The sequence below is a fragment of the Panthera pardus genome, unplaced genomic scaffold (genome assembly GCF_024362965.1).
Source record: "Panthera pardus isolate Hobbes unplaced genomic scaffold, ASM2436296v1 HiC_scaffold_17, whole genome shotgun sequence".
Lineage (NCBI taxonomy): Eukaryota > Metazoa > Chordata > Mammalia > Carnivora > Felidae > Panthera > Panthera pardus.
In genome coordinates, this window is record NW_026526732.1 from 87,771,474 (window position 1) to 87,788,210 (window position 16,737).

The window sequence follows — 16,737 nt, forward strand, 5'->3', positions numbered from 1 at the left end:
ATTGGACCATCAGAGCCTGAAAGTCTGTTTTTGGATTGGACACTGATGCCACCCGGAAGCAGACCATCCTAAGTGGGTGGGGTGGGGTTCTCTCTTGAGGCACTCAGGTTCTAGAAAGAGGGTGGGTATGTGGGACATGGTGCTGATAAAAACCTTTCTCTTTAGGTCTAGGCTCCTTGTAACATGCTCTCAACTTGTTTATAGAGGATAATATGTTGTGTATTTCCAAGTACATTCTGCTCACCTCTGGTAATTATAGAGTTTAAGAAGCAATAAAAACTAGGGGGCTTGATGTTACATTTTACCAAGATTTCCAGCCATGATGTACAGAGAGCTAGCATGTACCGGGTAACTAATTAGCTGTGCAACTTTGATCAAGTTACAAGTTACTTGATTTTCTGTGCTTCAGTTGTCTTACCTGTAGAACAGGAATAATTTTCATTTTACTTTATAGTGTTAGGAGAATTAAATGTTATCATGCTTCAAGCATTTTCAACATAGGGGGGCAAACAGTGAATGAAGTGTTAGCTATAATGATAATGTTGATGGGGAATAATGATTGTTCCCCTTAGCTAGGCATTAGACTCTGCTTTGTTATCTTGTTTAATTCTCAAAAAAATTTTCTTAGGTAACTATTTTCAACCCATTTTCACCTAAGGCAACAGAGTTACAGACAGATTAACTTGCCTCCAGACATACAACTAATAAGCTTCAGAACAAACGGAGATTCAAATCTAGGTTGGCTGTGAACCAAGGCCCCCATGAGTTCCCACATCTCTGCTTTCCAGTGAGTCCCTCTTTACCTCGGTCCTCTAAAAGCATTCACTGTATTCCTATAGCAGTTCTAAAAGCTTCCACTGTATTCCTATAGCAGCTTGCCTGAGTTTTTCTGGTGGTTTCTCCACATCCTGACTTTTTTTTTTCTTTTTAGCAAACTTTCCCTTGCTAATCCCTCCTTCAGTATAACCTTGTTAGTTTTGGGGACACACCCCTGGCTAGGCCTGGGCTTACAGGGCTGCCTCTCCCCACCCCTTCCCTCTGCTGTGGTTTAAAGTGTCACCAGATGCCTCTGGTTCACTCCCTTTGCTTTAAGCCCTTACAAGGGCAGGAGGAACCAAGGCTGGGCCCATAACCCATTAGTACTGGGGTGATAGTGAAGGGGTCTTGGGGGAGCACTGACCCCCCTGCAACCCCTTCATCACTGGGACTGTTGGCACAAAAGAAAACCAGTAGGGGAAATGAAGAACTTCTGGTAAGACCGTGACACTGGAAAGAATGGTGGGGAGACTGGGTTGGGGGCCCTTGAAACCAAGGGTCTGTGTTTCTGCAGTGGTGGTAAGATGAGAGGAAGTGAGGGGAGGTGGGAGAGGGGAGAAAGGAAAGCAAGAGAGATGCAGACAGATACAGACAGAGAGAGCCAGGGAAAGACAGATGAGAATGAGGCAGAAAAGAACAAGCATAAGAGATAGGAGAGACAGAAAGAGAAAGAGCTACTAAAGTGAAGAGGGAGGAAAACTAAGATGAAAGAAAACATAGACAAGGAAATAGATATAGAAACAGTGAGACGGGTAGCTATGGAGAAAGTGAGAGAGAAAAAACAACAGTCTCATGATTGTTTTAGTGTAGGAGCTGGAAACATGAGAATTCATTAAGTCTCTGAAGATTTCAATGTCAAATGGAAAAACTAAACTGTAATGAGATTTGATCACCTACATTACGTTTACCATATTTCAAAATATTTAAGTCTGGAGGGACTCCTGTTTGAGTCATTTTTCTTTTCTCCTCTTCAGGAAAATTCCAATTTTCTTCTTTGTCTGCAGTTTCCTGGGATCTTGGGCATCTGCAGTTGTCAAGCGTCGCCCAAGTAAGGGTCACAGTTTCTGGATTTTGAAAAAATCACTTGTTTGCAGAAATGATCAGGCAGGGCTGTGGCTGAGAGAGGACGGAATGAAGTATCCATGGTCCTTCACAGCCTCACTCTTCAATCCTGCTTTAGCCATGGTTTACTCCATGGCTGGTTTTATGTGGTCAGTGATGGGTATGGAAGAGAAGTCTTGGCTGCAATCACAGTCAGCAGGAAAGCCAATCTGTGTACTCCAGTGCTTTCCACAGTGCCTACTTGGTTCATATGGTGATTGGTGATGTTGGGTGGGCGGACAGATGGATGAATGGATGGATGAATGACCCGGGGTCACGGGAGGTGTAAAGAGTGTGTTTGATGTACTGGGATGGCTGGGCCAAAACTTGTAGCTGGAAAATGCTTTTTCTGAAGTTTAGGAAGTCACTGTTGTCAGGGTGACAACAGGGTGCTCATCAGGGTGCTGGAGTTAGACAGTCACAAAAAGCCTTCTTAAACAAGCTTTCTCCCTGCAACCTTCTACCTGTGTAAGAACCATCCAATTTAATTCTAGGATTTCTCATCGAATTAAGCGTTTAATCATTTTCATGGTTCTTTTTTTCTCATTACACTTCCCCATTCTCAGATGCTAACAATAGCCTAGTTGGAATGCTTTTTTGATCTCTTGGAATGAATCTGTAAAATTAAAAGCATCCTATATATTTTATTTTGGATTAGTGAATCCCAAGTCTCCCCCCCAAACTCCTCCTCTATTTAACAAAGATTCTTAAGAACCCCACTCTCCAGAAGTCCCACTGAACGGGCTCAAGGCTGGCTCTGGATTCTCCTAGGAATTCTAAAATTTGTGGTGTTTAAGGAATATTTTCTAGCCCAACCCACCAGAAGTTTTCCAAACAGGCATCTGACACTGTGCCATTCAGAACATTGTGCTGCTCTGGTTCCAAAAGGAACAAATTCCTAATTTCCCCCAAAGGAATATTTTCCCAGTACAGACTACTAAAACAACTTTGCACCTTGCTTCCCTTCCAGGATGAGTTGAAGATGAATGAATTATAATCCTAGAGACAAAGTAATTAAAGCCAAATACACTATAGGCAAGGTGTCTGGTATACTATTCTCCTTTAAATAGTTTTTCAGCTCTTATTATTATTGATCTATTTTCATGATCTCTGTAGGGGTTGGGGTAAGATAACATGCTGTCTCTTTTGCAGGGTTCCCTGTTAATTCAAACTCTAATGGTGGAAATGAACTCTGTCCAAAGGTTAGGATTGGCCAAGATGATTTACCAGGCAAGTAGCCATGTATCATATTGAAAACGCATGCTTTCTACAAACCTACCTGATATATTCTTTTATTTGGGAAGGTTGTGGAAAGGAAAATATAACCGATCTCATTTTAGACTTTTTATTTTGTGTCCCCTTTCTGTAGGGTTTGACTTGATTTCTCAGTTCCAGATAGATAAAGCAGCATCTAGAAGAGCTATTCAGAGGGTAGTGGGATCAACGGCATTACAAGTGGCTTACAAATTGGGAAATAATGTAGACTTCAGGATTCCAACAAGGTATATAAAAATATTTTATCTAATTATCTGCCTAAAATGCATTTTAAAAAATGAAAAGCTGCCCAATGTTAGAGAATCTTCAATGCTTCTTAGGTTCAATGCTTCTTAGATCATGATTTTTTTTTTTAAGATGAAGGAACTTATTTACCTATCTTTAGTGTCTAAATATATGAATGCGCTTCATGTTTTCAGTATGTGATTTGCTTTTCATTCCAAGGAGAAAAAAAAATCACTGGGACCATTATACATTGATTCAGGACATGTTCTTATTACTTTGCTCTCTGTTTTTGTATAATTTGTCTGGTTTTGGCTGAAAGGACCCTCTGTGAAAAGTGCCAGGGGTTAAGCATAAATTTAACTAGGAACCACGGAGTGGTTAGAAGACTCACAATGGTGCTGTTCAAGCATCCTGGTGCTGAAACTGACCACACATCTACTGCCTGGCTCCTGGCAGGAATCAAACAAAAGCAAAACTAGAATAATGACAACTGAAGCAATGGTAGTGATAATAATTTAAAAATCCTCCACTTCATTTACCTCCGTCTCTAGAACTATATTTTTTATCCTTTAAATTATTGATAAGCGTGGTGCTTCAGTTTGTATATGTGTTGAGTGATGCCATTGTTATGAAGGAGCTTTAGGATTTTCAGTTTTATATCACCTAAATACCTTATATGTAGTTATCATAATCATTGTATGTTTCAGGTACTGCAAAAAATTGAAATTAAGATTCCTTTGATAGATGAACAAGAAAACTAAGGCTTTGATAAAAAAATTAAGCTGTAAAAGTAAACAATGATTAATTAGAACAGTAAAAGAATATTATAAAAGCTCTAAATGTTTATAATAATAAAAATTTTGTTCAAATTAGAATATTCTGATATAGTGCCAGACTGTAGATAGAAATTCATGTTTTGAACATACGAACTGCATTTTATCTTTTTTCTAAATATGAGCTATGTTTTATAAAATGACAATAGTGCATTGTATCAGCTCTTTCTATAAATTTACTAATTAACAGTAAATCTCATCCTGATCACAACCCTGTGGTAAAGACATTATTATCCACATTTTATGAGGGAGGGGAGTGAGCCCAGAAAGCTTAAGGTACTTACATGAGGTTCCAGGGGTGGGAGATGCTGGAACCACTGAAATTCAGTCAGAATGGTTCTTCAACCACTACTCCATACTGATGCTGGAAAATTACTCACAGGGCATGATAACAGATACTGACTTTTTTATTTTTGCTTGTATTTTCTTTGCATGTACACAAGTGCTAGTGTCCTTAAATATCTTTAAAAACATTTTTTTCTTTCTTTAATAAAATAAACGTGATGGAAGACATCCCTCCCTGCCAATGCTGACCTAATTCTCTCCTCTGTAATTTGAAGTACAATCTGGATTGCCATTAAGTAACTTAAAGTTCAGAGACTGACCAACTTGAAGCCACATAAACTCCCACCTTCTACTAATCTTTGCTGTTGCTCTTCTCTAAGTGCTTAGAGCTGTCACTAAATATTTTTTTAAATTTTTTTAATGTTTTTTAATTTTATTTTTGAGAGAGAGAGTGACACAGAGCGTGAGCGGGGGAGGGCCAGAGAGAGGGAGACACGGAATCAGAAGGAGGCTCCAGGCTCTGAGCTGTCAGCACAGAGCCTGACCTGGGGCTCAAACCACAAACCGTGAGAACATGACCTGAGTTGAAGTTGGTCCCCCAACTGACTGAGCCACGCAGGCGCCCCTGTCACTAAATATTTTTTACAGGATATAACCAATGTCTCATATTCTCTATCTCCTTGACCCCTGCCTCCACAAAGTCTAAAAACTCTGTTTTACTGGTAAAGCTTATTAAAAGTTGAAAAAAGAATTAGGCAGGAAGTAGAAAGAAATAAAAAAGAGAAGGAGGGGAGAGCCAGAGGGCTGAGTCTCAAATAGGTAATAAAGTGTATTTGGGGGCAAATTGCTTACATGGTCTTTGTTTCAGTCCCTTCAGCATAAATTAGGAATAAAAATAACAGTGTCATAGATTTGCCATGAGGAGCAAATTGTTAATAAATGGAGAGGGTTGAATAGAGGTTGGCACACAGTGGTATTAGTTGAGTATTTATTCTAACTAGTGGAGAGCACCAGGAGAAAGTGTGTATATGGGAACCTTTTCTCCTTAGTGGATTCTTTCTTTTCAAGCTGCCCTCCTAGTCCTATTCATTCAAAAACCAGATGGCAAGAAAGGCAGGAACTGGAATTGCTCTCAGACCAGGCAGGGAGTAGACTGTCTTGGTTTAAAGGAAATTTCTAGGCTGAAGAATATAGGTTCTGAGGGAATGAAAAGAAAACCTTAACAGAATTTGTGTGGGAGGGGAATAAGAGTATGACATAAAAAACTTATGTGATAGAGTCACAATTTACCTTTATCTTCTCAATATTTTTGGAAGATTATGAGAATAGTTTTTTTTTTTTGCTGATTTTTATTCTTTATTTTATACATAATAGTATCACAGTCTCAACTCAGACTTACAAACATTTTGTGTTTGTTTACCTTAACAAACACAATTCTTACATGGGTTAAGGTCATAAACAAACGCTTCAAGGTCTAAAGCCTTCTTATCTTTTATTTAAACCCATACAGTTCTTCTTTTTAAGGTACTCTGTGCAGATTGTAACATAATAAAATAAATCATTTATAGATCCAGCTTCTTCTACATTATGTATGCTGTCAAGTTTATTTATCGATGTGCATAGCATATTTGCAAGAACAGAATCTCAGGTGTTCAAAAAAGACAATAGTACGGGCTGCTATATAAATTAGACATGTGAGGACTTTGAAAAGGTCTTAAGTATACATATACATATATATTTTATTAATTTGAACACCAAAAGGAATTTTCTCCTCTTGTCATATTGACATTTTGTATTAGCCTGTTTAAAAGATTAATAACATGATAATCTTGATTATACTTGTATACTTACATGAACACACACATATACATAATCTTTGTGTATATGAAGAAAGAGAGCTGATGGATACACTTGATTTAACAACGTGTCTATAAAAGAATTGTTCTTCTAGCAACCTTACTCACAAACTCATTTTTAAAAAAAGTTTTTGGCATTACCTCACCAAGTCAGAGGTAAATGGGGACATTCTGTTCTAGTCTACCTTCAACATAATCTCTTTCCTCATTAAGCAGGTAAGATGAGATAAAGCATAAATTGGGAGAGATCCCTCAGTCAACCTCATGATATCTTTGCAAAAAAGTCACTTAAACAAGTTATTGCAACTTGTGGAACCAAAGCAAAATAGACTTATTTTATCTAGGGACTGATAAAATTCTATAGCCTTGTTTGGTACATCTGTAAACTAATACATTGGTAAAGTACATTTACAAAAATCTAGGAAAAGAATACTTTACGGAGAGAAGAGGACAAAATATTAAGATTTATCTTCCTTCTGTGAAAGCCTCATACCTCAACAATAACTACATAGGACAAAAAAGAAAAATAAATTCTTTAAGCATCTGGTTAAATCCAGATCATTAAGTAAAAAGAATATGAAAATAACATATTCATAATTTAAATGGATACTTATCAAATTTCACCATTCTGTGAAACTTTTAAAACTTATCTCCCAACTCCAAATTAATTGAGATCAGTAAAATGAACTGTATAAACTTCTATGCAGTTTTATAATTATACAGTAGGCAATATATTATACTGTCATCAGTAAACCTTAGCCTCTTCTCTAGAAGTTAGTCTGCAGTATGTATATCCTGAAAAATTTATAGTGAAAGGGAAATACGTCAAATAGAATCTATATTAAAAGTAAATATCAAAATAGATATGGTAGACATGTTCATTCTGGGGAAATTCTCCTTGCACACACTTTTTATTTCCTTAGCTCCAAACTGAATCTTTTTTAAATGTACATGTTAAAACCTCCTGTATACTTGACAAACATTTAATAAATTGAAAACTTTGCAATAAGTATAATACATATCACTAGCGATCACTTAAGAATGTGTACTAATAAAGGAATTCACCCAGTATTATAAATAAAAATTAAAGTCATTTTAGAACACAATGATTAAAAGAAGTATTTTGATGCTAAAAGGGTATTCAGATGAAAAACTTTATATTTTTGTTATTTTTATAAAACCAGCTTTTAAAAAAAAGGCGATGAAATTTGTTGATATAGTTGACCCATTTTATTGAAGGTGTGCAAAAATATGTGTAGTAAAGAGTTATGTGTTTGTTCCTGCTATTGTAAGGGATGATAAAATTTTATAAAGTCAAAGTAAAGAGAAAATCTTAGCAAGTTGAGTATTTCACCTATTGTTAAACATTCTTGCAACTGAAGAAATTTTTGGTTTAGAAATTCTTGACCCCTAACAACCTATTTTAATGCAACTGGCAAATTAAATCAACATCCACTTAGCTATTTCTTCTTGCCTTTCTCTTTTTTACTTTTCACAAGAGAGGGCTATTTAACAGGAGTCTGACCTGAAGGAAGGTGATTTGGGACTTTGAGTCCTGTCCATAACTCTTCTCAGAAATGTCAAATCTTATTATTTAGCAACCAAAATGAACAGCATCTAGTTTTCCTAGCATTCCTTCCTTACTTAGGAATTTTTCTATACTGAGGAGAAAGGTAGAAAAATACAACCTTAGGGGAGCCCAGGTGGCTCAGTCGGTTAAGTGTCTGACTCTTGGTTTCAGCTCAGGCCATGATCTCAGTTTCATGAGTTCAAGCCCAACATTAGGCTCTGTGCTGAGAGTGGGGAACCTGCTAGGGATTCTCTCTCTCTCTCCCTATCTACCTCACCCTTGCTCACGCTGTCTCTGTCTCTCTCAAAATAAATAAATAAACTTAAAAAAAGAAAACTATAACCTTAAGCTTGTGAGAGATGATGCTTACATTTAATAGGTTCTAATTTTTTAAAATTGCAGGCTTCTGCTTTTAGCAGCTTGGCTTCAACAAAAGAAGATCCAGGTAGTTATTGCTGCTCCAGATCACAGTTTCCACATAGACTGGAGCTGCCTTAGGGACACTGACAGTCTTATGTTGCCATTTAAAGCAATAAAAGTAGGGTCAGGGGTGCTCCGCGTGGCTCGGTCAGTTAAGCATCCGACTTCAGCTCGGGTCATGATCTCATGGTCCATGAGTTAGAGCCCTGCGTGGGGCTCTGTGCTGACAGCTCAGAGCCTGGAGCCTGCTTCGGATACTGTGTCTCCCTCTCTCTCTGTGCACTCTGTCTCTCTATCAGCAATAAATAAACATTTTAAAAAAGCAATAAAAGGAGAAACAATACAGACTTAGTTGTCAGACTGTGGAACAACTGGGCTGGAGTAGAGAATTAAGAACTGGCCACCTTTCCCTCGTCATACATACAGCGACAAGCAACCTGCTGCTACTTTAACGTTATCATTTGAATTCCCTGGAAAAAAGACTAATGTGCTCAGTGTGAAGGAGTTTCTCAAGTCTGCACAGTTACTGATTCTCAGAACACATATGTGGGTCTAGGATATAATTGTGGAGGGGATTTATGGGAGCAATTATGGACATAACAAATAATCCTAACAACATGCTACATTAAAATAAAAAATTTAAAAGCTGCTTTAATGAAATGGTTTTATTAACTAGCAGAGCTGTTTAGATTCCAAATGATCTCTTCTTTAATTTGTGGAAGAAATGCTGCCAGGAACCTTGCAAGAATATGTTTTTTGGCTGAGATGGAATTGCTGAACAGGAGCTCTTTAGGTAGCATAAATAGTAATACTGTTGGGGGTATGTGGCATTGGGAACCCTCCTTAGCTATGAGGAAGGGTTTGTTTTTTCTAATGTGTATTTTAGGATGGAGCATTGGTGTACATGAATGATGGAGCTTCTGTGAAGTTCATGAAAGAACAAACGGTACATAGTTTTTCACACTGTAGCCTTTCTGTAGGTCTAGAATCTAAAATAGCATAATAAGAGAATATGGTAATATGCATGGGTACAGAAAACAAGAGTTTTATTTACTGTTTTAAAATTTTGCTCAGGCATTTATATCCCAGTGGCCTGCCTGAAGAATACTCCTTTTTAACTACTTTCCGGATGACTGGAAGCACACTTGAAAAGAACTGGAGCATTTGGCAGATTCAGGATTCCTCAGGGAAGGAGCAAGTTGGTGTGAAGATTAATGGCCAAACCAAATCTGTTGCATTTTCCTACAAGGGACTGGATGGAAGTCTCCAAACTGCAACCTTTTCAAATTTGCCTTCCTTGTTTGATTCCCAGTGGCATAAGATCATGATCGGTGTGGAAAGGAGTAGTGCTACTCTTTTTGTTGATTGCAACAGGATTGAATCCTTACCTATAAAGCCAAGAGGCCAAATCAGCGTCGATGGCTTTGCTGTGCTAGGAAAACTTGTGGATAATCCTCAAGTTTCTGTTCCGGTAAGTATGAAATCATACACTATGGTAGATTAAAACAAAACTAGATAGCTAAAAACTAACATTTCAGATATCTTTGACAATCATTTGAATGTCTTAAGCAATGAAAAGTTATTCGCTTTTTTAAAACGTTTACTTTTGAAAGAAAGAGAGAGAGAGAGAAAGTGTGAGCCAGGGGAGGGGCAGAGAAAGAGAGAGAGAGAGAGAGAGAGAGAGAATCCCAAGTAGGGCTCAGCACTGTCAATGTGGTATCTGACTCAGGGCTCAATATCACAAACTGTCAGATCCTGATCTGAGCCAAAATCAAGAGTCTGACACTTAATCGACTGAGCCACCCAGGCTCCCCGAGTTATTCATTTTTAAAATTCACTCAAGCACTTACTCAAAAAGCCTTAAGTGCCTGTTTTGAGCAGAGCACATCCCAAATGGAATGGGAAATCAGAGAAAGTCTCAAGGAATTGGTTCCTGGACTTAAGGGGCTTCAAGTTTACTTGGATGATGTGACATGCCCCCCTGGAGCTCCCAGAATCCTTCAGAAGCAATGTAAGAGAAGCAAATACTGGTGTGGTACACCCTGTATATAAACAACTAATGAGAATATCAAAGTCAGGTTAAGATGAATGGTGGATTTAGTTAGTCAAGAATTCTGTGCTTCTTTTTAAAATTTTTTTCAAGTTTATTTATTTATTTTGAGAGAGACAGAGACAGCAAAAGTGGGGGAGGGGCAGAGAGAAAGGGAGACAGAGAATCCCAAGCCATTTCGGGACCATCAGCACGGAGCCTGACATGGGGTTTGAACTCATGAAACCATGAGATCATGACGTGAGCTGAAACTAAGAGTCAGACACTTAACTGACTAAGCCACCAAGGCACCCCAAGAATTTTGTGCTTCTTGAACACAATGAACCTTGAAATGGAAGGATTTGAACTGGCAAAAATGTATTCAGCTGAGGGAAAGAGCATCAAATGAAAGGGAAGTGGAGAGTAAGTGGGCCCATTCAGAGGTCCGGAGAGCAGCTGGTTTGGATGAAATTTCTATGTGAAAATGTGTGTGTGTGTGTGTGTGTGTGTGTGTGATGAGGGGAAGGCGGGTGGAAGATACTAACTGCAGGGTATGAGAGATAAGGTTAGGAAGCCGTATGGTGTCTGATCAACAAGAATAAAAAGCGTATAGATGGTACAATATTTACTTAGTAAGTCTTGTATGACATAAAAGTAAAGGATTTTAGAGCTCTATTCATGATTTTACTGTAGGGTTTCATGGATATAAAGGTAAGGAATTATATAATGACAGAGTAATTATGCCAACTAATACCATACAGTTCTATCATTTTGAATTGTTAAACTTTTATTGAACAATCCTTTAAAAGGATATTTTATAATATTATTAGAGGGATTTAAAAATATATCTTAGATGATAAGTGTTCTCTGCGGGGGGAGGAACTAAAGAATTTAGAGCTTAATAAATAAACTGTTGAGGCCAACATTCTCTCTCAATTGGAGCTGTTAAATTCTAGTCACAAAACTCATATCATGGCATGTAGCAGGGGTGATACAGTGATTCTGAATTGTTTCTGTGTACTTCTCCAAAGAAAAAAAGGTTATCAGGCACTCAGTAATGGAATTGTTCAAATAGCTTATTTTCAAGAGAAGAATTGTGATTAGTGTGAAGGGTAGTGTGAAATTTCTATATTCTGTGATGGACAGGAAGCAATTTGTAACTGCCATATTACCGCTCTGACTTGTAGACACTTGAGAAAGTATTTCTTCAACTAATGAGTTATCACACCTCAAGTGACTGGGTTAAAAAGCCAATGGGACCGCTATCGTGCCATCTTGAAATTTTGTGAAGCAAGATTGTTGCAGTGGCATGAGATTGGGATTAATTTGCAGGCAACTAAAATGTCTGCAACACCTGTGTCATTTCTGGACCATGGGTAAGGGTGGGGAGACCTTAAGGTGCTTCTTTACTACAATGAACATCAATCAAGTGCTTGCGAAATTGATTGATTCATTGGCCTTGAATAACATTTCATTTGTTTTTGTAGTCTCAAGTCTTTATTTAAATTTTAGTTAGTTAACATACAGTGTAATAACCGTTTCAGGTGTAGAATTTAGTGATTCATCACCTACATATAACACCCAATGCTCATCACAACCAGTGCCCTCCTTAACGCCTATCACCCATTTAATCTATCCCTTGAAAAACATTTCAAACCATTATAATTCTGGATGCTAGGGTATTATTAAACTCTTTGATTGCCAGAGTGGCAAAGTCTCAATCTTACTCCAATACATTATAGTCTAGCCAATAATGTTATAGCTGATTGAAGTCTAGTCTCATATCACAGTGGAGACCAGTTAGGACCAGTTATCCTCTATTTTATTCTGCCATGTGCAGGCACACAACAAAGAACTGGCGGCTGGTATTATATTTTGCTTCTGGTTCACCAAGGAGCTTTTCAAAGTCAGTACACTGTAACCAATGTTAAAAGTAATTGAAACAGGCATGAAAATTTTTTTTCCTTTACACTGAATTCTGATTTTCCCACAAGGAAAGACAAAACAGACTTGAACCTAAAACTTCATTAAAGTTTCATATTTGGTGATCGAATAGTGGTGGTGGTAATAATAACTAAAACAGGTCAGAGTTACAGGCCAAAAAAAAAAAAAAAATCCTACTTACATCCAAGGACTGACAGTGACAATGTCAAACTCAAACTTGTCACCAAAATGTATTCCTCAATTTTTACTCTATATTAGACAAATAGAAAATTCTATGTAAGAAAAGCCCATTTATGCTTTTTAAGCACACTGATACCCTTAATATGCCAATTTAAAGTTTCCAAAATGCTTTCATTGCCACTAACCTATTTTATCCTTGCAACAATTTTATAAGATAGCAAGCACAGATAGGATTATCTCCATTTCTCAGTTGAAGATGTGACCTCAAGTGGGCTTCTTGACTTGTAAAAAACCATGTTAGGCACAAAATATAATCTACCTATTTTCTGCTGTGCCAACTAACTTTCCTTTGAGAAAAGGAAAAATGTATAACCACATATTGTTCCTTATAAAGCATTTCCTCACTTTCATTTTAGAAAGCATTTGTGATTTGCATAGATTTTTCAGAATTTACTTTGTGGGATGAACAAATAAATGTTTCTTTCTTAAAGAAGGAGGATTGTACAGTATAAAATATGTTCTCAGACATGTACTTGTTTATTAATTTAGTAAACTTTTATCATGTGCCTATATACTGGCTATACAAACTTAAATAAATCATGGATCTTGTCTTCTTCAGTTCAGTCTCTTGAGGGTGATGGGTTGAGATAAGTAAACAATGACAGTACAACATATGATAAGGGCCATGATAGTGAATGGAGAGGCACTGGGAAAAATCTCCTCACTCAGATTAGGCCAGGAGGCATGAGAGTAGACGTCAAGCATATTTAGTGTAGAAAGTGATATCTAGAGGAACCCTGGGGATGAATAAGTATTATCCAGGAGAAGACAGAGTCCAGTGTTATAGGCAAAGAGGCTCTCATTTGGGAATTCTCACACTGATCAATTCTTCCCTTTTCAAATATTATTAGTCTTCCCACACTGCTCCTTACATTTTAAGACTAAGAATAGTCAAATACTCATATAAATCCTCAGACAAAGCCCAAGTGCCCACAACTTGTCCTTAAGCCTTGGTTTTATTCTTGTTTTATGTTTTGATTTCTCACCAATTGACTGAAATCTGAAGTTTCTGGCCATTACTGCAGATCAATAGTGACCACAGGTCCCTCAGAAGACTTAGAGAGTGATGAATAGTAGTATCCATATATTCTGGGTGGTTAAAGTATACTTATAGAGGACCCTTGTCTCCATTTGGAGAGAGCAAATATTCAATATTGATGTCTGAGAAATTTTAAATTAAAGTGAAGTGTACCCAAAACATAAGAAAACAATTAGGAACACTGTATTTTTCAATTTTTCTTCATGAAATTAGATTCATTCTGATCTTTGACACTCTGGATTAATTGAATACCTTTTTCAGGATCAACACGGGCTTTTCTTTAGTAAATACATCAAAAGCAAACATCCCTTCTAAAGTTATTTACAGATGTCAAAAGGTAGCCTTAAGAACTGCATAACAAAAAATGCAATTGGAAACAACATTTGATGGAGCACAAATGCTAAAAGACTCTTTTATATTGTACTTGCTTGTGATTTCCTCCTATCTATCCTATCTTGTGTCTTTTTCCCTTTTCTAAATTGGAAAAGGAAACCAATTTCAAGAGGTGTTCATAAAGCTTGCAATATAGCTGCTCACGTGATCCACAACTCAAACACCTTCTCATCATTCATGGTTATTTAGTGGGCTCAGAGCATTTTATATTTTTTCCCAGCGCACTGCTGTAATACATTGTTAGTTTGATTTGAAAGCAATAAATCCCATATTTCCTATTCTCCTTTGTGCCCATATTTTAGGATGGTGCCATTTATCCCACTGCAAAGCTCAGTTTCCTGGCAGCATACCATAAAAACATGTTATTTTATGACAGGTTCTTTATTGTTTGTTGTCAGTATGATTGCCTAGGAGAGTTATTTGGTACAGCTCTATTAGAAAACAAAGTTAGCCTTTCTCCCTTTTCAGGGATGTGCACTAGGGGTTTGGGCTTAAGGAAGGATACAAGTTTATGTGGTTTCACAAATACATGATTCAAAACCTTTTTATCTTACCTATGCATATTCAAAATAAACCAAAGTGGAAAATAATCAGAAGATATGATGCCTTTCAAAGTATATTTCAAAAGTGCTGCTCTATGTTATTTTTGTTAAAATCAGAGAAAATGTGAGAGCAGATAGAAAGAACTGGCAGAACTAGTGACAGAGAAACTGTCCTTTATTCTGCTCTATACAATTAAATTATAATAACCCCCACATGCAGAAACAATGGAAGTTTCATAAATGATAACATGGGAAAATCCACTGTGAGGTTGTGGATAATATTATTTTGGTATTTAAGAAATATTGTAGGAAAGTTATGTTTTCAGTGATTTAAGAGATGCATACTATTGCATAATATCTAGACTATTAAGTTTGCTTACTAAGTTGTTTTCGACAAGTACATCTACAAATACTCTTTCACTTGTAAGTACGAAATAAATACAAAAGAAATGGTTATGTTAACAATATATATCCATAGGAAATACTTTTTATAACACTTTGGGGTGATTTGACTGGAAAACTTTTGAATACTGACTGAAGACAATTTTTTGGAGATAAAAACTGCTGTATTATAAACTGTATTAACAATATCAGCTGGATTTTCCACTAGGTGGCGATGAAATGAGGAGTACACAGAAAAAAAAAATCTGCTAACATAGAAGGAGCCATAATTGGAGGAAGGGACTATGGATAACTAGAATAAAAACTAAATAATGGTCAAACTTGCTTTTAATGGAAAATTGAAAACACTAAAATTTTTTATTGGCCTCAGCTATGCCCATACTGTTGCAGTTTTTAAAAAGTCAGTGCTGTTAGTTTGTCTGTTTCCATTAAAATGTGTGTGGGCTAAGATCATGAAGAAATCTTTGTTATGTAGCCTGGGTGGTTGTAAGGCAAGAAGCTAATTCAATGTCATTTTTCCTTCTCTTTGTGTTAATCTCTGTGTTTGGTTTCTTTGGTTATAATGTAGTGTCAATAGAATCATGGACTTTCCAAGCTGGAGGAAACTTTGATTGTATCCATTGCAAATCTCTAAATTTACACATGAAGAAATTGAAACCTAGACAGAAATTGAAACCCAGACAGGGGAAAGGGTTTGCCCCCAAGCCATAATCAAATGAGAAGATAAATACTATCAATTCTTAATTCACTGTTTCTAATTCATCTTTATATATTCACTAATTAACATCTGGTAACTATTTGTTAAACATCTCTTAAGTTATAGACAGAAATTAAAGCTCCAATGGAGTTTACATTCATTTGGGGGAGGGGAGATGGACACAAGGGTATAAATGAATACATGTATAGAATGCTCAGTGTTCATAAATATTATGGACAAAAATGAAGCAGGAAATTGGATGCCTGGGGAGAAGGCCTCATTGACAAAAAAAAATCTTAACAGAAACCTGAAGGGGTTGGGGGTATTAGCATATGGCTCTCTGAAAGAGGAAGGTTCTGGAAAGAGAGAATATGGAGTGAAAAGGAACTGATGTTGGTGTTGTGTGTTATGTTTGAGGAGGGCATGGAGACCAGTGTGGCTGGAATGAGACTGAGACAAGAAGGCAGTAAGCCTGGAGAGGTAACATGATGGAGTGAAGGTGGGGAAATTGCCTTAGCACTTGGCTTACATGCTGTATGAGATGGGAGGGTATCAGATGGTTTTGGATAGATAAGTAACATGTTCTCATCTTTTCAAAGTGTCTCGTTGGCTGCTATTTTGGCAATATAACGTAGGGGGAAAGAAGGACAATGCTTAGGGGTACAACAAAAGGAGACCTTTAGAGACTACTGCAATAGCTCAGGCAGGGCTGGTCTTGGTTTGGAATAGGGTAGCAGTGAAGGTGGTGCAGGGTGGTCAGATCCTGACCCTTTTATTTTTCTAAATATTATATATATATGTATATATACATATATATATATACATATATACACACACACACACACACACACACACACACAGAGAGAGAGAGAGAGAGAGAGAGAGAGACGCAGGAGCAGAAAGAGAGGAGGACAGAGGATCTGAAGCAGGCTCTGTGTGGACAGCAGAGAGCCTGATGTGGGGCTCAAACTCAAGGACCAAATGGTGAGATCATGACCTGAGCCGAAGGCAGATGCTTAACCAATTGAGTCACCCAGGTGCCCCAGATCCTGACCCATCTTGAGGGTAAA

At 37.3% G+C, this 16,737-nt stretch overlaps 1 protein-coding gene across 1 annotated transcript in view; it reads left to right on the forward strand.

Annotated features, from left to right (window-relative positions):
- The first annotated feature begins 1,223 nt into the window (after positions 1 to 1,223).
- COL9A1 (collagen type IX alpha 1 chain) overlaps positions 1,224 to 16,737 on the forward strand; it is an 87,400-nt gene continuing 71,886 nt past the window's right edge. Inside the window, exons 1-5 of the mRNA XM_019417659.2 lie at positions 1,224 to 1,252; positions 1,791 to 1,864; positions 3,070 to 3,147; positions 3,287 to 3,419; positions 9,456 to 9,852. Of these exons, the coding sequence (XP_019273204.1) occupies positions 1,239 to 1,252; positions 1,791 to 1,864; positions 3,070 to 3,147; positions 3,287 to 3,419; positions 9,456 to 9,852 (696 nt within the window). The 5' untranslated portion in view covers positions 1,224 to 1,238. The remainder of the gene's footprint in view (positions 1,253 to 1,790; positions 1,865 to 3,069; positions 3,148 to 3,286; positions 3,420 to 9,455; positions 9,853 to 16,737) is intronic.